The 21,360-nt window shown below is 46.3% G+C and overlaps 1 protein-coding gene across 2 annotated transcripts; it reads right to left on the bottom strand.

Annotated features, from left to right (window-relative positions):
• LOC147895869 (zinc finger protein CONSTANS-LIKE 14-like) lies at nt 1-14,964 on the bottom strand. 2 transcript variants are annotated; one of them, XM_087382476.1, is made up of 5 exons: nt 13,726-14,964; nt 12,287-12,608; nt 11,749-11,969; nt 477-829; nt 1-273 (listed from the first exon to the last, which is right to left on the bottom strand). In XM_087382476.1, the coding sequence occupies exons 1-5, from the start codon at nt 14,344-14,346 to the stop codon at nt 153-155; spliced, it is 1,638 nt and encodes a 545-aa protein (XP_087238602.1). In that variant the 5' UTR covers nt 14,347-14,964; the 3' UTR covers nt 1-152. The 2 variants fall into 2 exon arrangements, with proteins under 2 accessions (XP_087238602.1, XP_087238601.1); XM_087382475.1 differs by having other exon boundaries at nt 11,749-11,985; nt 12,291-12,608; nt 13,726-14,963.
• Between the last annotated feature and the right edge of the window lie 6,396 nt (nt 14,965-21,360).

Raw genomic sequence — 21,360 nt, 5'->3', positions numbered from 1 at the left:
TAATGCAGCAAAGAGGAAAATGCTGTCAATTGATTAGATGACAATATCAGCTTAAAAATGTTATTGTCGTACGAATTAGTGGCAGAGTCTTTACAAGATGCAGGACAAGATCAAGGCCTTTGCTCAAGATGACATACTTTCCCAGATGTCCATCAGGTAATTCCATCTACAATAAAGGGCTCATAATTAACAGCTTTCACAAACCGTCCTCGTACTCGCTGTCTGACGTCTGCTCGAGCTTTGCGTGATGCGTACCGAATGCATTTGTCATATCTAATACACCCAAAAGGGTCGGCATCATTTTAGATTGAAAAAAAAGAAAAGAAAATCTTTAAAGGATGACAGTACAAAAATGTCACAATAAGGCTTGCAAAATGTGAGAATTATTATGTCCTGATTACCAGAATCAGGCAACTCAATAAGAAGCCACTGTTGACATGCAAGAATCACAAGACATTCGCCAAATTGAAACTTACTTGCGTGTCTTTTTCTTCTCCTTGTATCGCATCATTGCATTATCCCTAGCTTGGGCCAGTGCTTCAGTATCGGGGCTTTTAGGCACCCATGAAGAATCTGCCTTCATACAGGTCAACGGTGAGCTGTTGTCAAGAGATTCAATTGCCTTAACTTCTCTTTGTGGTTTGAGAGACAAAAGAGGTGCCACTGAATCAGATTGCTTAACACGATCAGCGACTCCATCCTGGAAGAGATGGGATTTCAAAGCATCCTTGGAAAACTTTTTGGGCGACTGTTGAGGAGATCCAGGGCCTGAGCCTGCTGCTGCCAGAACTGTGTTCCATGTCCCAAGGGAAGCACGACTGCTGAATGGCTGCACAGAAATCATTTATGTTAGCCCTTGACATGCTACTCTAAAACACTGAATATAACGAAGCACAACCTAGAGACTGTAGACACAAGAGGGTCGTGATTCAAGGCACTCAAAATCCACAGCAATGCTCTTATCCATTTGGAAGTCTAACAACATATTTGGTCTTACTTATGTCCATTCTCTACTACACAGCGCAAAAACAGGTTTCTCAACCAAAAATTTCAGCGTGCAATAATCATCTTCTCCAGTGAATCATTCCCCCGTCTACTCCAACGCTCAGATAACAAGCACTATTCAAATAGCCAGACAACTAACCATTAGCAAAAGATTGCATCTAAGATTTGCTACCTGATTTACACAACAGGGAAGAACGTGATTTATAGTTTTGGCCAAATGAATCTACTAACATATGATGATACCAGAATGATGCCAAAGCAAAGTAATTCTAGAATGCTGTTAGGACAAAGTGCAACCATCATTGATGACATGGAAAAGCCTCCCCAAAACACTGTTCCCAAACATGTTTTGGAACACGGAGTTGGAAATATGTTGGAGCACTTCAGCTGCTCTTCGCAAATCTACAAATAGCAGAATTTTCAATACCAACTATATCTCATGTGAGATCCACTTCTGCAGGTACTAAAGACCCGCTTGTTAAGCATGATAGTTCCCACCAGTAAGACTACCCTCCTATGCCTGCCTTCATGATTGTGTGTGTAATAACACGAACATGTGTGTATCCTTTCACCTAATTGTAAATAGGATTACAGCCACAAGGCAACTTTCTGCTCCACCTGCGCCTAGCCCCCTTGCTGCCTTCCTTCCCTGCCATCTGCTGTCAGTAACACTGGCCTCACTCAGCTGACCCCCCCCCTCCAATTACCCCTTCCTCTGCTGCTGCCCCCAGCTGCCAATTCTTTCCCCTTTAGGCACAGCCTAGGGAGGACAGTCCTGCCGACTTTTGGTGGGCTACAGCCTCCTCACCCACAGGCTCTTCCCCCCCTCCTTCCACCCCCTACCCACCTTCACCAAGCGGCACCCTGGGCTGAGACGACATCATGTCTCATGTGGTCTGTGTGACCCACCTTTGCTCTGTCGTTCCTGGCTCCCAAGTGGAAGACACCCTCCCTTTCACTGCCCATAATCCTTCACCCCTTGGGCTGGTGGGAAAAACAGTCTCCCCCCACCCTACTGATTCGGAGGCCAATGAAAGCATCTCCCACAACACAGTTGGTACTGGACATTCCTTCAGGTGGAGTGGATTTCAGTGAGGGATAAGGGAAGACCTACAGTCAAGAGTGCTTGTGTTAGGCTTGAAGGAGATTAGCATGAGAAATCTGTCGACGTTGCACATTACGGAAGCATACACGAGAGAGAGAGAGAGAGAGAGAGAGAGAGAGGCAAGATAGCTTTGTTTATAGCATGGCAAACAGTGCCAACCAGAGGAGGATGAAATGGAACACCTAAAGAGTAGCAACGGAACCCCATAGTAACCCAGCCAACAAACCCACCGACCAGGTCTGTGACCTGGCCGGCTTAACCCAACCAGATCTGGTTGGGTTGACGTGACCCTGCTCCGGGTCCTGGGTTGGCCTTACTCCCATTATCTGGCCTGGTGTACAGTGACCTATACCACGCCCTAAATAGCCTCTACCAGGCCCGCTAACTCACTGAGAAAGATCTATTTGACTATACCTATCTCTGGGCAGGCACACCCACGTAGAAGCCCTCACTCACCACACATGAGATGAAATATATTCTAACACCCTCTCTGCAGCTCATAGTGTGCAAATAGTTTGAAGAAGAAAGCTGATGAAGATGCAACCATGGACCTTCCAGCAGCGGGAATACTGGAATCACCTCACAGAGAGTACCTGACAACCTGGTTCCTTGAAACACAATGCTACCACGAACAACAAAGAGATCTACCAGTGTGCAGTGAATTCCGAGTAAAGAATGCTGAGTTGTAGAACAAACCATGCCCAATATCCCCTGGTGAACACATCACGTCCAGTACAATGAACTCAGAATACATCCTGTCCATAGTCTCTCCTACACCGAGGAATAAACTTCAAACACTCTAGATCATTGCTCTATCTACAAAGCTTATCTTACCTGCCAGATTTCAGTTTTATAGGAGCTGTACTCATCCCACTCTCCTACCCACAAGCCCTCTCTGGCTGTGGCATGTGGGGGGACTCATACCTTACTGCTAGAAAGCAGGTATGGTCTGATTTTCCTAAGCAAGAACTGCCCTCAGCTCATCTGACCTGTCATCATGTGCCTGTGTTGTTGAAGTTGTGTCCTTGTCTTTAGATTTGGCCTTGTCCTTCGATAGACAATCTTTTGCCAGGCGACCTCTCTTCTCATAGGCATAGCACCAGCTCCAACCTTTCTTCTGCACTGTCAAAAGTGCCTGATCACCACCATGAGACACGTTCAACTTACCCTGGGATAGTAGACTAGAGCCCTCCTTCAAGAGAAGGGAGTAAATATCATCAAAATCCAACTCATTTGTCGTGACCTGGCCGCAAGGCTCAAGAAACCATATTATACTCTTGTGGAAGCTTCGTGAGGATAAGTACAGCCAACTAAGTGGAGAATAAGGCAGAACCTATTGCCAGTAGCTGGTCATGAATGACCTTCGCCTTCATTAAGAATGACTGCATCAAGCTACCTACAAGAAACTTAAGACTTAGAGCTGACCCTGTAAAGTGACAACCCACATAGAAGAATCTCGGGCATAGAGATTGTCCAACTTGGACCACACTTCAGAAGCACTAGTCAAGGTTTGCACTGCCGGAGAGACCTCCTTCGTAATGGTCCCAACCAATGCCGAGTGTACCGTAGAATCATGGTCCTCATCCTATGCCAAAGGTCTAATACTTCTAAGTCCTAAGTACAGCTCCACTCCTGCGAATGCTCCCACCCCTCCCCCGCTCCCATCTACCCCCCCTCGTTTGAGCCCGGAACCGGTGGCCCAGACGGACCCCCCCCCTCCATCAGCCTACCGCATAACACTGACAGAGCATCACGTCTCCTTGGTGAAGCAGGCCGCCACTGACTTCTCCCAGACGTCCGTTTATGGGAGAGTCATTGGCTACGCCCCTTCACGAGCAGACATCAGGGACTGTTTGCAGTCCACCCTCTACCTTGAGGACAGCCACATTGAGGAGGTCGCACTCATGGGACATGGTATCTTCTGGCTCAAGCTCTCCTCAGCACAGGCTGTGAGCGATATGGTCAGACGGTCCCCTACTTCTGTGGGTGGGAAGATCATCCTTATGGTCCCATGGTATAGGGGTTTCAGTGTAGCGGACTTCGATGCCCGCTTCCGCATTCCTCGCCATCTAGTTACCCTCATTTTCCCAGGCCTCGCAACAGAGCTTCGCCCGATCATCAAGGACCTGGGGGCGCACTTTGGCTGGCTCATGCAGGACACCTTCATTGATGCGGCGGCAGCCCAAGGGGTGCCACGTGTCAAAGTGGCAGTCCTAGATCCGCAGAGTATCCCCTCGGAATTCGAGATTGAGACGGACACAGGTGTGGTGATGTAGCGCATTATGGTCACTGGTCGCCCAAATCAGTGTCTGAGATGCCACGGCTTCGGGCACCAGGCGCGCTCCTGCCCTCGCTTCACGAGGACAGAACCTTAGATGGCCCCCATCCAGGCAACTCCCCCGCCACGCATCGACACCCCCTCCCGAAGGGGAAGGCTGGACCAAGGTCAAAAGAAAACGGAAAGGAAACAAAACAGGACCAAAAAAGCCTTCCCATCTACAGCAAGAGACCCTTGTGGTCACCAATCAGCAGCAGCCCGGTAAGGGGAAGGAGAAAGGGAAGGAGAAGATCAGCCATCCTCCCCCTCATCCTTCACCCCGCCCCCCCCCCCCTCCCCCCTCCTCCTCGGTCCCCCTACCTCCCCCCCCCTCCGGGATCCCCCCTAGCACCTTTGGTTTCAGCCCCCCTCTCTCCCTCGAGCATGATCCCGAGGGAACCCCCCCATCCGCCTGCGGCCCCAAAGCTAGCACAGACCTCCTCCGCGTCTATCCCTCCTGGCCCGGTGGAGGGGAGAGGCCCTTCCCCGCAGATGGCCAGCACCACTCCAGCTCGTTCGACAGCCAGCACCCCTCTGTCTGGTTCAGACTCCTCATCCTCGTCCCCACACCCAAGGGCAGCTCCTAGAGCTCTACCTTTGGAGTTTTACCGAGCAGGACCTTGGGATTATTTGGATGCAGCTGGTATTGGCTCCCTCCCTGCATGCCTAGACATCAGCATCTTCTTCCTCCGAAAGGGGACGGAGGGTAAGGTGTCCGTCCTTGCCCCCCATGAAAGTCCTAGCTATTCCTTCACTATCACCAGTGACGGGAATGAGCAATGGACGAATGAAAATGTTTGGGAGACGATTCGAGATCAGTCCCAGGAGCAGGTGCAGGACTGGATCGGTAGCAGAGCAGCGGAGCTTCTTCAGTAGCAGTGGAAGGAGGGTGACGTTCGTCTGAGATGGCGCCACAGCGCCAAACAATTCCGCCTTTTGGACATCATTCGACCGCCTCTGGAGTGGATCTACGCGGAAGGGCTCCGCCCTTGGAGGACCTCAGAGGTAGCGGGCTTCTACAGTATTTCCCTGGCGGAGGCTTCAAGTTGGTTAGAGAGAGCTTACCACCACGGGACGAAGGGCCTCTCCCCTCTGTCAAAGGTTTTAGAGGATGGGTCCGATGATCCGGCCTCTCCTTCGAAACCCTCACAGAAGCACCTTCGTCTACACACTGGACATCCTCCGACCACCTCGACATCGACCGCAAGCAGACAGCTGTTTGTGGCCCATCTCCTCTCTTCATGAGTATACGCATTATCTCTTGGAACGTCAACGGGTTCAACTCATCAGGAACCCGCGGCCCCAGGAAGATGGTGCTCAGACAGGAGCTCCAGCTAGCCTTGGTGGGAAGGGTAGATGTGCTCCTATTGCAGGAACACAAGCTTTCGTCTTCTCAGACCAGTAAGTGTGGGAAGGTCCTCACAGGACGCTCCCACACCTACTGGGAACCTTCGATTGGCGAGCAGGGGAGGAGCGGGGGTGTTTGTACCTCCATCGACGCTTCTCTAGTTCAGCATGTGTGTGGTTTTGGCACCTTGATCCCAGGACGAGCGCTTTGGGTGGGCTTGAATATTGAGGGATCCCGCATCGGCATCCTCAATATCTATGCCCCGATCGACCTCAGACGGAGAACTGCTTTCTGGAGCTCTTTGACAGACTTATTGCCAGAGATAGATTCTTGGATTGTAGGAGGGGACTTCAATAACCTTGAGACTTTAGAGGATCAACAGGGATGGGGCCCAGAGTTCCTCGATATAGCTCAGGCGGAGCAGGCGGATTGGGACTCCTTGTTCGCTGTGAGAGGTCGGGACAGTTGGAGGGAGCCTTCCTTTTGCAGATGGACAGGAAGTCTGGACTTCTCTTGGGGTTACAGGAGGGAGGGAGGCAGACTTCTGGAGCGGTTGGACCGTTTCTATGTCAGCGATTGGGTGCTAGGCAGAGGTGGAGAGTCAAGAGTGGTTCCAGGGACGACCCTCTCTGACCATGCCCCAGTCATCCTAGTCCTGGACTTAGCCTCTCACTCCTTACCTCCACGCTCGTGCCGGATCCCAGACTCCATCTACTCCAGAGCAGCGGTTCGCAGCAGGATAGTGGACCTGTGGGAGCAGGATTGGGACCCCATGGGGGATATGGCAGCTCAGGTAGCTCAGGTTCTTGCCAAGTCTAGTCTCATCTGTCAGCAGGAGGCGATTCAGGTCAGGCAGCAGTGGTGGGCAAAGGAGAGGGGTCTCAGACGAGATCTTGCCTCGATACAGCAGATGCAACAGTCTTCTCCAAGCTCTGAGGAGCTCAGACGACAGGAGAATAGAGCCCGAGCCATGCTAGAGGAGATCACCCAGCGATGCTCACAGTTCTCGTTTCATGCTTCCAAGTCCTTTTGGTCTAGGAAAGGCGACAGGATGTGCAGAGAGTTTTTAGGACTCATGGCCAGAGGTCAGCAGGGGAACAGCTCCGATCTCTTAGAGCGTAGGATGGTAGTGTCAGGACAGATCCAGACGAGGTCCGGGACTTGGCGATAGATTTCTACAAATCCCTGTTCCAGTAGGAGCCCCCAGACCCTCGTGCCCGCCGTTGCAGGAGGAGGTGTGGAGGTATACACCGTCGCTCGTGCAGCCTAGCATGAGTGAAACCCTTCTCGCCCCTTTCACCGTGGCAGAGATGCAGGATACGGTGAGCGCTATTGATGGGCAAAAATGCCCAGGTGAGGATGGGCTCTCTAGAGCTTTCTTCACCACCTTCTGGGAGCAGGTCCACCAGCCCTTGCTCGTAGCCTTCCAGCATATCTTCTCCAGCGGACACATGCCAGAGAGCCTTGCTACAGGCTTGATTTGCCTCATCCCCAAAGGGGGGGACCGTCAGGAGATCAGACAGTGGTGCCCTATCACCCTCCTCCCGTCTGCCTATAAAATCCTCGCCAAGATGATCAGTAGCCGCATCCACCCCCTGCTACATGACTTGATCCATGACACCCAGACTGGTTTTGTCCAAGATCGCAGCATTTTGGACAACATTTTCACATTCTCAGAGGCGACGGAGTGGGCCCAGCACAGTGGCCAACACCTTGCCATACTCCTTCTTGACTTTGAGAAGGCGTACGACAGGGTAGACTGGTCCTTCTTGGAAGGTACACTCTCTCGGTTCGGTTTCCCGGACGAGTGGATCAGAGGTATTGCTAGTCTCTACAGATCGGCCTCCAGTCGGGTTATCATCAGTGGCAAGATGGGGGAGAGATTCACCCTCGAGCGCTCGGTGCGTCAGGGCTGCCCGCTACCTCTTCCTATTTTTTACGGAGGCCATGACTCACTTCCTACAAGCCCGTACCACTGGTGTTCGAGGGATGCGCCTCCCTATTCGGGACGATGCAGAACTTCTGGACTCCGAGTATGCAGACGACACGGCCCTGTATGTGCAGGATGATATCGAGTCACTGGAGCGAGTGAGACTGTCTTTAGAGGTTTTTTGCCTAGCCGCTGGGGCGAAAATCAACTGGCATAAGTCAGTTGGTTTTCTTACGGATCCAGGAGCCAGCTCACAGTGGGGTATTTTCCTGGGGTTTCGTTGGATCCCTAGAGGACAGACGACACATTACCTGGGATTCCAAGTAGGTCTGGATATCACGCCGGCTCAGCAGTTCTTACCGGTCCTAGTCTCCATACGACGGAAGCTAGCCTTCTGAGGCACGGCTCGGCTATCTTTGGCAGGCAAGGCCCTTGTGGTCAATCAAGTCCTTCTTGCCACCGCTTGGTACGTGGCATCTTGCTGGTGTTTCTCGAGATCGTGTGTAGCCCAGCTGAGGAGACTGGTGCGGAACTTTCTTTGGTCTGGCTCAGATGGTTCCGGCACCACCAGAGCCCGGGTCGCCTGGCAGACAGTCATTCTCCCCCAGACAGAGGGCGGTCTTGGCATCATAGATCCAGAACTGCAGAGTCAGGCATTACTTGGCAAGTTAGTCATCCGCGGTCTGACGCCAGGAGGGCAGACGTGGAAGCTCTTGCTTCAGCATGGTCTCAGCGCGTGTATCCCCCAGAGAGGGGGTGATTGGCAGCCGTCTATCCGGTGAATTTTCACTTCAGCCCCACTGACTCAGCCCCGTTCCCCCTTCCTCCGTGGCCTCGTCTCGGTCTGGAGGAAGTTGCGGCACAGCCTCTCTCAGGTTCCCCCCAGCTGCCAAGAGGAGATATACAGACAGCCCCTGATCTGGAGCAGCCAGGTGACAGATGATACAGGTCGCCAGCTTGGAGAGAGATCCCATATCCCATGGGCACTCTGGGCGCGTGGGCCTGCGCGCTCGCTTCGGGTTTGGAGGGACGTCTATAGCCAGTTGAGCCCTGGCGAGCTGGCAGCAGCAGTAGGTACGGCACGTGGGATCCAAGCTCGGCGAGCGGAGATCGATGCTGCCATTCCTGCAGGTTGGAGGATTCCCATGATCACCAGACAGCTCCTCCCGGGAGATGAGAGGTGGCTAGGGCAATTCACACCTCGTGGCATTCATTTGGTGGTTGTAGGCCTTTTCTCGGACTCCTCGATTCACTTCTTCTCCGTCGCCGATGGTAGCCGTCTCCAGAGCAGAGAGGCCATGATCGACCCCCAGCTTCCCTGGTAGCGCCTTCGCATCATAGGGCTGCAAGGGAAAACGTGGCATATAGACCCCCTGATTATGCAGGACCAGGATTGGAGACTCTGGATTTGGGAGGGCCGCTCCTTGACAGAGGTGGAGTGGGACCCAGTGGAGTGGCGCTGGCCACCACTGGAGACCTCAGAGAACCCTGCCCCCTTCTTCTCATACAGTGCGCGTACTGTAGGCGTGCTCTTGGGGCTCTCCAGCGCAGGCTACCCACAGAGGCACATAGTTGGTATGGCCAAGGGATATCTCTGGTTTTTCTTCGCACATTCTGGAAGACTCTTTGGGCAAGCTGGCGGCCGAGGAAGATCTCTTACTTTCTTTGGATGGTGGCCCACAAGGGGCTACTAGTTGGCAGATGGCTGAGGCAGATGGGGTAGGAGGGGCACTGCCAGATGTGTTTTCAGGAGTCGTCGTCCCTGAAGCACTGCCTTTGGAGCTGCTCGCATGCTCAGACAGTGTGGACAGGAGTCATGGGGATCTTAGCGAGGGCTGCACCCGAGCTAGGACCGGTCACTTGGGGAGCCGTTTGCTAGTGCAGCACCGAGATGGGACATCGCTTGGCTTATGAGTTCTCTAGGCAGGATCCAGTTTTCTTCATCACACAGGCCACCTGGGCATACATGGACAGCTTCCCTTGGCTTCTGACAGAGACAGATGTAGGAGTGATGACTCAGCACCCAGTTTGGGAGATCATAGGGAATATTGTAGGCTGGCATATCTGGACTTCCAGATGCGCGCAAACCTTAGGAGATCAGGCTTCTTCTGCTACCCAGACCCTAGCGGCGGACATTTGGAGCACGATCATTCACACGCTCAAGGGTCAGTGGGATCAGATTCAGGGGGAGTCCCGGGCAGGGAAGGAGAAGAGACGGCGCTTCCTTCGCGACTGGGACCATCAAGAGCTGTTCTTCCAGCACTCTACTCAGAGTCTTCAGTGGCATTACTCCCCCCCACCGTGGCTGTTTGTCCACACTCCGATGATTATGCCCTGAGAGGCTTGTAATTAGTCTTTTGTTACCACGGGCTGTATCCGTTTTGTGATTACAGCCCGCTGGCCTTTAGGCCCTCTTGTACTCTCGTTTTCAAGCAATATAACTAGCACTACTTTTTGCGCAAAAAAAAAAAAAAGAATCATGGTCCTCCCAATCTTGCAATTCCTCAAGAAAAGCTTCCTCCCAGTTAGCCTCCGATCTTCATGTTCAGCTTCTAATGAGCATAATTGGATACATCAAGTTTTTCCTCCTTGCGCATACACGAGGGTGCCACAGATCCACTCCTTGGACTCACACTTTCTGAAGGTCGCGTAAGCACCCCATGAGCAGCCCTTATGAAAGGGAGGGTGGGTGGAGAAGAGATAGGGAGGGTGCTTGGGGAAAGAAGAGAAGGGAGGCTAGATGGGGATATAGGAAGGGGATGAGGCTACTACGCCGCCGCCTTCCAAAAATTCTGAATCGAGTCCATGCCTGCAGCAGCCTTCTCCAGACAGTTGCCCATGTCTCGGACTAGCCACGCCCTCAGATCACATTTGACCGTGGTTCACCTACTTCCCGAGCCTGTCCACACCACACAATCAAGACACAGGCGATGGTTTTTTCCATACACAATGCAACAATAAGAGTGCGTGGGATATGGGCGGCAATAACCCAGATTCGGCGAGCAGCAACCTCTGAACCATTCACACCTGCTAACAGTAAATTGTGTCGGCCCCATACACTCTCCAGGTTCAAGCCCAAGCTTCTAGACGACCTGCAGCCCTGATACCATGTCAACGTTGCACATTGCAGAAGCATAATCTTGAGAGAGAGAGAGAGAGAGAGAATGAGGCAAGATAAATTCGTTTATAGCATGGAAAACAGTGCAAACCAGACGTGTGTGTAAGGATGAAATGGAAGAGTGGCAAGGGAACCCTATTTATAGGGGAAACCCAACCGGCAAAGCCATCAACCAGGTCTGTGACCTGCTCGACTTAACCAAACCAGATCTGGCAGTTGACCTGACACTAGTCTGGGTCCTGGGATGGCCTTAATTTCTCCATTATTTGGCCTCGTCTCTGACCCATACAGTGGCCGATACCAGGCCCTAAATAGCCTATACCAGGCCTGCTAACTCACTGAGGCAGATATATTTGACTACACATCTCTCTGGGCGGGCACAGCCATATAGAAGCTTTCACTCACCACGCATGAGATGCAATATATTCTAACAAAACCATGGATAAATCTTGTCATTGATCCCACCCACATAGACGCATTCACTCACCACAGATGAGATGAAATATACTCTAACAAAACCATGGATAAGCCCTGCCTAAAGCAGATGGGAAGGATGGCACATCATGGCTATCAGCCTTCCACATGAAACCATACAACATGGGAAAGATGGCACGTCATGGCTATCAGCCTTCCACATGAATCCATACAACATTGCCCTTGGATGTGCCATGCAACATCTAAGTTGCCATCTCAGAGCAGGAACAGAAGACTTTTAGACATTCGTGCAGTTCTACAAGGCCTCGCCTGCAGAAAATTTCAGAATACCAACTCCATATGTCACTATTGAAGTAGCACTAGAAACAGACTCCAGAACGTGCAATGGGTCCTATCCATGCAAAACCATAAACTACCACCAAGACTTGAAAAAACCAGATAATAAGTCACCAAGAAAATTAGCCACCCATAGAAGTGGGAGAATACGCACAGTCTTTGAAAAAAATAAATCTCTTGTCGATGTGTGCACTTTTTGGCCTGCAAGAAATCTCTGTTCACTGAGACAGGAGGAGGTTGGAGGTTCCTGATTCTCACATGCAATTGCTTGTAAAGCTGATGGCACACTACCTCTGCTATTGCCAAGTACCAAGCTTCTATGTGCCATGTTCTCTCCTGTGTATTTGCCATGCCTCTTAGGTGCTTCATCCTCTGCTTCATCCTCTGGCAACTGGCCAATTGAAAAGCATATCAGAAACCTAAATATGGCATGAACCCACTTGATCATAAATCGACAGAAAATGCAAAACACATCAAAACATCTCGTGTTGTTCATGCCTTGAATGTTTCCAATAGAGAAAGCTTTATGTAGATGAAAGACACGTTTACTAGCTCCTTTGATGTGTGGTGAAAGATTGCAAATATGAAAGTGCAAGTGCACAGTACGCCTCTTGGAAAACGAGTTACTGCCTACACAATTACTTAGATATAAAGGTAACACTGAGCTTGTACAACCACATCCAAAACTTGACTTGCCTTAGTTCTCATGTTGTGACTCCAGAGACACTGATTTTGAGCTGACCTACCCTGCTCCAATTCGGACAGCAACAAAGAAACATAGTTAAAATCTTGCTGAGCAGGGGCTTGCTGTTGCTGGAGCAACTTGTCAGAGGTCTGTTCTCCTGGACCAGCAAGTTCAAAAGAAGATGGCAACTGAGTTGCTTCATCTCCCTGACTCTGTTCACCTGCCTCGGGATGACCTCCTACTGAGTACTCTGGGCGCTCCGACTCTTGCAACTGACCAAGTTGCTGCAGGAATACTTGCTGGTAAATTCTGTATCTTTCTTGTTCTCCCTAATTAGGCAGCAAAAGAAAATTAAAACCTTAGGGTGTGAAGAAGGGAAAATGTGACAAAATGAGCAGAACTTTACATCCATTTTGAAAACACAACCTATGTTATGGACAATCCTAGAGTTGATAACTTGTGTTCAAACTACCGTACTCTATGAGAGAACATGACATTACAGATATATATGTATTTTGCTCAACGCAGGTTCATTAATAGTTGAGAAGGGAAAGGGTTGCAAGGGATGAAATATTTTATTCATGCAAAAGGGAAAACAGTAAGTTTAGGATTTGTCAATGTGAACAAAAACTCAAGAACGATACATTTGAGCTACACAGTACTTCAACTAGAATATAGAACATTAAAAAGACACAGACATCCAGGCAGGAAAGCAAAACTTGGAATGTTGTCAGCCTACAAGCTGAGTTGAGATGTGGGTTCTGCGCCTTCATGCAACCCATTATCTTCATGAGTTCTGATTTCCCTTCATGCAACCTGTAATGTTTGTGAGAGTATGACAGAGATGTTTCTTTGAATTCAAAAGGCTCTCTGCATGTTTTCTAGGTAGGGGTGGGGATGGTTTGTGTCTCTGATGGTCATGATTTAAAGAGCCTTGGCGATGACCTGTCATATACAGGAGCACCTATTTTGAGCTCCTCATTCAGAGAGTAGAATTTTGCTATGATACTAAAAAATATATGAGATTTAATAGCTTCTCTCTGCAGCGGAAGTTCTAATTTCCCAAACGGAGTTCAAAAAGAGTACGAACGACAATGAAGGGAAAATAAAGTGCATATGTACCCAACGGTGAAGTACCTCGGGCGACTGGTCCAAGCCGTGCAGGCATAATTAAAATACCTACAGGCAGTAAGTACATTGGGCAGTTGAGTTTCCCTCTCGCCACAAAGGCTTCGATTTGTTAGAGGCTATGAGATACTCCCTTTCATCTCCTTAAGGTCCTGATTCGTGCTCAAGTAGTTACTATCGGACTACGATTTGAAGAACGGAAAGAAATAATACGTTAACAAATTGAATGGCCAAAGGCGGACTTCTTCTATTAGCTTGATCAGCAGTCTGGTACGCAAATATCGAAGTAGATCGTCCACGAATGACGGAAATACGTACCGTAGCTACGATAGAAGGAATCATGGTCCTGAAAGATCCTGGGCCAGCGACAGAAGAATCGAGGTTGCTGTTCCAAAAGCCACGGTCGTGTGAGGACCCAACGAAGCCATGGCCGGCCACAACGCAATCCAAAGAACCATCCGACACGGGACTAGAGCTCCAGCCTCCAGAGAATTTATTTTCGACGTTGCAAAGCAAAGAATCAATTCCTGCTACAGTTACGCTGCGTGCGTCGCACAACCGGAAGCTTGCATTTACGTCCGAGGGCTCGGTGAGATAAGGCCCCCAGGAATGGGCGAGTTCAGCAAGAGAAGGACAGCCACTGTAAGATTTGGCCTTTGTACGTTCGTGTTGCACTCCGACCCCGCTTGTTTCATGGATTTTGATGTCGCAATCTTGGCAGAGAAACAAATTTTCCTCCTCGCATCGCACCGACGCTGCTCGCAAGGCGCAGTGATCACAAACCGCTGTCCGAGAGTGTTTGAACGACAAGGCATTGGCTGCGTGCACCTGATGATCGCAGACTAAGCAGAGGCTAGCAGAGTCAGCCTTGCAATAGACAAACGCTCTCTCTTCGCCACAAAAATCACACACAGGATCTGCTTTTGGAGGCTTCCCCATTCTTAGTCACTCTGTCAAAAAGATGGCTCTCCGGTTTCAGTCGTGGCGGCAAAAGCTGGAAACGCAGCTACAGAGTAGAACCGGAATCGCCCATGCGGAGCACGCATTCTATTGGAAACAGAAACGGAAAAGGAGCAAGCCCAAGTAGGGGGAAAATTGAGATAATGCAGATCTCGGCTGCTGAACTTTGTGTCTACAACAGGAACGAAATGGAGCAGGGAGGAGCTGATCAAAATCCGGAACTGAGGTGGTGCGAGTTAGCCTTGCTGAGGCAGAGAGAGAGACAGAGAGGAAAGGGCTTCACCAAAACAGCAGGTCAGGAACTACAGATTTGAATGAAAGGAGAAGGGGAAGAAGAACAGAGGTGCATGAAAGAAGACCACAGACTGCATGAAAGGAGAAAGGAGGACGACCCAAAAGAGTACAGGACAACTGAAGAACTACAGAGAGTACTTGGAGAGAAGACGAAGAATAAGAAAAAGAAGAAGAGCAGCAATTAAGGCATGTACACAACAAGTTCTGAAGTGCTATAGGGGATGATAGAAAAGGTCACTAGCTAGCTAGCTAAGTAGCTTGCTACATGTATGCACAAACAGGAAAGACAGACACAGGATCAAAGGTACCAAAAGTCCATTCTGATGTGGGTTCCACGAAAAACCCCTAAAGCCTCGTTTGCTGTGCATCAGCCTCGCAGAAATTTAGAATGTTCACAACAGCACAAGCTCTCTCGGAGCTTTTGCAGCCACCCCTGCTATCCTACAGAATGTGCCGTGCTCTAGCATAAGCTATATGCTATGCTTCTTCTTTTGACAGGGCAGCTGAAGAGCCGTTCTGCCTAGCCACAGAAAGGATGAAGCCAGACTCGGAAATTAGAATGAGCATATGTTTCTGGTTCTAAAGACTCAGAAATTAGAATGTGCAAATGGAAAAAGAAGCTCTACACAGAAAGTAAATCCAGAATAGTCGTAGAGCCATAGCAAAATTGGTTAGACTCAGATATTAGAATGTAAGCCTCTTTTGTAATAGCCAAAGCAAAATTGGGTCAGAATAAGGATGTAAGCTTCTTTTTAAGAGAAGCTTGCACAGAGAGTAAAACGAGCATTAGAACCAAAATAGCCATAGCCAGGTTGTGCTAGTCTTGTTGGGTAAATAGGGTGAGACAGAGATAAGAATGTAAGCTTCTTTTTCCAAATGTTAAAAGTCATGTTGGGTAAAGTGGTCACAATATATGCAGTGTTGGTTCAGGGACTTGAAAATTTGATAAGGGGGGACAGAAAGTGTATAAGCTTCACGATCCAGGTGTCCCCTTCAAGATTTTCACGGCAACAATGTGGGCAGGGGGGGGGGGTAAGGTTCTTCTTCCATCTGTTCCCTTCACCATAAAATCACTGCCCTTCCTCCCCTGCCAGCTCTGCAGTCTCTCCAGCTGTCTAAAAGTGCTGACCCATCCACACGCACGGATGATGCAACGGCTCACCTCATCCCCTTCCCTATCATGGGCTCTACAAACGCCAGTCCTTGGATGCCTAAAATATCCTAAACAGTTCTCCTCCCTACTCTCTCTTGGTGTTGACCCCTCATGACCTGATTTCCATTGGCATGTCCTGCCCCCCTCCCCTTCCCGCTTTACCCATTCCCTTCCTCAACGTTCACTCATTGGCTCTTCTAGAGCACATCAAATCCCCATAACCCGATGGGATCTCTAAGAGTGCTTTCACGAAAGCAATGACCGTCATTACACAAATACAATGTACCCTCAAGCTTGCACTTTAAGCTTACTCCTTGCCTTGTGTTTAATCACTATTTATATTAACATCCACATGACTAAGACCTTGCCTTCCTTTTGCAAGAAATGGCCTCCTTACTAACACCCATGTCCATCATAATGCAACCCGCATTGACTTTCATGTTTAACTTCTATAGGTTGCTTAGTGGGATCACTAGTCCTCAGCCTAAGGAGATCCATGGATCAACACTAGGGAACCACCTTGAAGCCTACAAATGTCAATCTTATCACACTTACCAATGCTTTCAAACCTCATTTGTCAAACGAAGCTTCCCCCTCTCTTATTTTGTCCTCTTCTAGCATTTGCCAAACAAAAATTCGTTGTTTGATGTCAATAGAAAGGAAGTTTTAAATTTTGGGCTAAACTCTGAATAAAAGCAACTTATCAAATCAAGGAACACAAAATTTCTAGTGTTCATAAAGGGTGATCACCCACCCTTTGCTCCTTGATCTAGACTAGCAACTTTTTTGTTTCAACGGAAGTGCTTGAGTCAAAGCGCTAAACTATGGCCTCCCTCACGCAACTGCATGGGTAATGCAATCACCATTGGCACACAACATTCCTGCCAACATGCCATGCGAAGAGTTAGTGGGGATGCATATGTCCCCCCCCCTCCTCCTTACAAAGGTTAACGTGGTGGGTCTAGAAAATGGAGGACTACAATGTTCAGTCCTTAGTTTGGAGGCATATGCCACATCATAGACAGTTTCTAAGCAACTACCAAAGTGGCTAGGTACACTACTAGGTACATCAAAAGCCCACCAACAATGCAAAATCCAAATTACTACTATGGAACACCAAAACCCCACCAACTATGCAACAAGGGCTCATATCTCACAAAAGTTGCCCATGCATCTTTCTCTCTCTCTCTCACAAAAAAAAAAAGTGTGTGTGTGTGTGTGTGGTTATGGGAAAATTGAGCTCGTTAGCCTCACTTTTTCTATAAGTGGACATGAGCTCGTTAGCCTCTATAATTTATTTATAATAAGGGGTATCTTGGGTGTTTCCAATAGCACTTAAACCATCATGAGCCTAATAATGACCATCATAATTTTTGTCTCTATTTCATAGCCATGTCTTACATCACTCTACATACAACGCAACAATCACAACATTTTACACTCCTGCATTTTCATGCCCTCAACTGTTCTTAACGTAGTCTTTGTCATAATGTGATCCCAACTACTAGACTATCCATGAAGGTCAATTGTCCAAAAGGTTTAGTCAATAAGTCAATCCCTCTCTATTCAAACAACTTTGTTTCTTAAATTCAAAAAACTCAAACTAAATCATGTGTGGAGAGTAAAATAAGCCTAAAAACAAGGTCTAAGCATATGGAAGCCATAAAATTTGTTGTTTCCTATCTTATACTAAAGAAATAGTTTTTTTTGTGAGCAATAGTTGTCTAATTTGGGACAACACAAATCACTTATTTATGTTCTTTCATGGGATACACTGTGAAGTGATCCATGGAAAGAAAAACTCAAGTGCCACTTTTCTTGAATTGACAAAGGTCTATTTACATTGCATTATCACTTGCGTGAGCTTGATGACATCATCATGTGCATCATTGCCTTCAAGAATTTAGGGGTTTGGAGGACATATCTTAGAATTTTCCAAGCTCTGATTTATTTCTTAAAGTAACCTTAGAGGACCCTAACATTCAATGTTCGTATTTTTATATTCTAATTCTACTACTCATATATTCATATTTGTATCACAATCACTTGGAAATTGTAACAAAGATAAAGTGCCTATAAATGGAGGAGTCATTATCTAGATTGTTAGCACGCAAATGAACTAACTCTAATATTCATAAATGCATACTTGTAACACAATTAATTAAAACTATAACAAAGGTGTGGTACTTAAATCTCTTGTAGATGGAGGCCTCATTTTCTAAATTGTTACCACATTAGTCTAAACAATGAGTCTTAGTCTTAGATTGTGATTATTGTTGGGCTATAGATACCATGATCATTGGGTGAACCCAAGTACTTATGCCCGTATTGTTCTTCTCATTTGCCATATTTACCATGAGGTTAATTCCAAATCTTTATTGTAAACAATATCATTAAATGAGGTTAATTTAACAATGAGAGAGACATGCTTACATTTTAGGCTCTACCAATAGTTGCAAGCACATCCTAAATATAAAAGCCTCATAAAAAGACCAAAATTTTGGTGATCATCAAATGAGTTGGATTGATCTGGCACATCTACATAGAACTTCCCACTTTTTATTTTGTTTAAAATCAACCTTCATACTTTTTAGTAGTCATCTCAACCAAGCCTTTGAATGCTACAAAGCTTTAAGAACTTATGCTAGCAAATTAATGTATTCCCATTATATGCCATTGCCAATTCCCTCGTGAAAGTTTACAATTGATTACAAGGTATCATACAATCATTTTATATTATCAAAGAACATGCTTCAAGTAGTTGATGCCTTGAGATCATCAATGCATTTATTTGTTGTATTATTTACTAGACTTGAGATATATCCTCAAATATTAAATAGATTTTTTATGGATAATATTATATTTACATGATGTGTATGGATCCAAGTTCTTTGTTAAGTGAAATAGAAAATATACCACCATAGGCTTGAAATTTGTAAATTTTGAAAGTTCAAATTATCATTCTTTAATAGAAAGAATTTTAAGCTATGTAATAATTTCATGCATGATATCAACAACATTGATCACAACATGAAGTTATTATAAAATGCAAACATGAGATTTTTTTTCTCTTTGCTTGACTCTCTTAAAATAATCAGTATTTATGTGCCCTGTATTGTTATTAGAATGTGTTGCAATACAAAATTTGCCAAGAAAGCTAATGGTTTTTTTTGGGTTTGCAATATATAGCTACACACAATATTTAAAAATCCAACTACCCTACAATGGCCTAATTTGATAAAAGTCCCCCATGATGATGGCATGAACTCCTTCAAATAAGTTATTGAAATCTTGCCTTATTTTCCATAATATTTGGTCGATAAAATGGATATTTCTACCCCCAAATGTATCACTTTTCCACCAATATTGGATGTTATCTTTTGAACAACTTCCATCAACCATCTATTTTATCATTTGGAAAAAATTCTAGAAAATTATTACAAAGCCTCAAAAGACTTTGCATTAGTAATTATAGTGGGAATATTCTTCTTATCCTTGCCCCTCCTACTAAGGAAAGGTAGCGAACATCAATAGATGTATGCATTCTCTCATGAAGATAGTGGTAAATCATATAGTCTACTTATTATTAGACTTAATATTTTGTTGTCAATATAGCAAGTGAAAATACTTTACAATTCTATCCTACTCCCAAAAATAATTCTTGTTACATGAATTTTGAAAGGGTACTTTAGGGGTACTTTCCAATATTACTTTTGTTATTCTTTGTAATAACCATTTTTTATGTTGTAGTCATGATTAGATGGTGAGGTAGTTCTCCTCTTTTATTTGTAACATGTTCAAGATGATAACAAAACATAACATAGATGCTTGAGCAAAGATCATTGTATCAAATTGATGAAATTTTGGGGATTTATAAATACCCTTTGCTTTTCGATTCTTTATCAAGTAGTTCTGCCTTTAGTATTTGTATAGGGGGCTTACTCCCAAGTTTCTTGTATTTAATAGTGGGTTCCCCCACTTTTTAAAGGTGTCTCGCTACTTTTAAGAATTTTCCTTCTTGGTATTTATGTGGCGATTTAGTCTTGTGTATTGATAATTATATAGTGGGTTGCTCCTACTCTTTCAGGTGTCTCCCTACTTCGAGAGCTTTTACTTAGTACAACCTCCAATTGCCTATGTTGGCTTTGTCCAATTGGAGATCATTTGGATGCTTTAAGCCTCCTTATAGGCATAAACTTTTTGAGATCCTTATAGCATCCCTTCCAACATAATAGAGTAAGTCGTCATGCGAATCGTCATGCTAGCAAAACTTTCTAGTGATTACCATAGAGGTCCCTTTCTAGGAAACATGACTACGAGATTTTAGTCTTGGCAATATCAAGATGCATTGCACATTGTTAGATTTCTTAGAGTTGCTCTAAGCATGATACAAGTAACAACAACCCTTTGTGTAGGAGTACATGATGCTTTATAAAAGCCTAAGTGAGATGATTCATAAAACTCAAGGTACAAAGCTTAGGATTGTGCTAATTCATTCTTAGTTATGCTAGCTTCGTTTCAAATCTTGGCACCAATCAACTGTAGCATCTCTCAAATTCATGGGATGTACAAGCATAAATTCATAGAAATCTTAAAGTCTCCTCTCTAGTATTTACCTAGAGGTTTTGGATTGTTGTTTGTGTCCTCCATACAAGCCGAAAGCACCAATACATGTGTAGCATCACCCTTTTAGATCCTCTTATCTTTCAAGGACATAACTCTCAAAATGCGTGTATATGCATTTTTCATCTTAGTGTAATCAGCTAAGAGTAGCCATTTTTTCGATCCTTATAGGCCATCACGTTCTAGTGTATCTCTAGGCATTATGCAACCATATAGGCTTGGCTTTTCTAGCTCTTAAGGTGAGCTATGGATACTATGGAATCCATCACTGGTCATCCGCTTCCTAGCCAATTTTAGCATCAATATGATTCTTATTCACCCATGTTCATTTATTCACTCCAATGGTCATGTTATCTCTATCCCTAGGCAGATGCTTATGATATGTTCAATGTCTCATTGATATGCATTTCCTCTAGCAATTTTCAATGTCTCTTTAACATTCATTCTCTTTGATTGTTCAAATGTCTCTTGAAGAGGCATTCCCTCTTGGAAATTGTCCATAGTGCCGCTTGAACATACATTCCCTTTTAATATGATTTTAGGAAGCTATTATATTATCTTGCACTTTAGAGAATTGTTCAATATGTCTCAATCACCCATCCGAGCATGCATCCTCTCTAGTTATATTGGTCAATGAAAAGACAAAGAATTTCTTTCATATGCTTAACTCAACAACAAATGACCTCAATCCATTGGCTCAGACTCTCATCATGACTCCCACTTTGTCAACCTTAGTTTTCAATGGAATTGTAGCTAAGGTTGAATAGCCTCTAGGCATCATTCAAATGCTATCTGTTTGTGGTGCCACTCACCTACTGTCGTAATATTGTCCCTTGAGAATCTTACAACTTTGTGCATTCCCTCTACAGTGTTATTATGTCGACATTTAACCTTTGGGAACCTTGTAACTTATGTATTTTATA

Source organism: Dipteris shenzhenensis, chromosome 12 (genome assembly GCF_047967505.1).
Source record: "Dipteris shenzhenensis isolate YYH24624 ecotype China chromosome 12, Dip_SZ_1.0, whole genome shotgun sequence".
NCBI classification, from domain to species: domain Eukaryota; kingdom Viridiplantae; phylum Streptophyta; class Polypodiopsida; order Gleicheniales; family Dipteridaceae; genus Dipteris; species Dipteris shenzhenensis.
The sequence above is the reverse complement of the archived record's forward strand: the minus strand, read 5'-3'. Positions and strand labels throughout refer to the sequence as shown.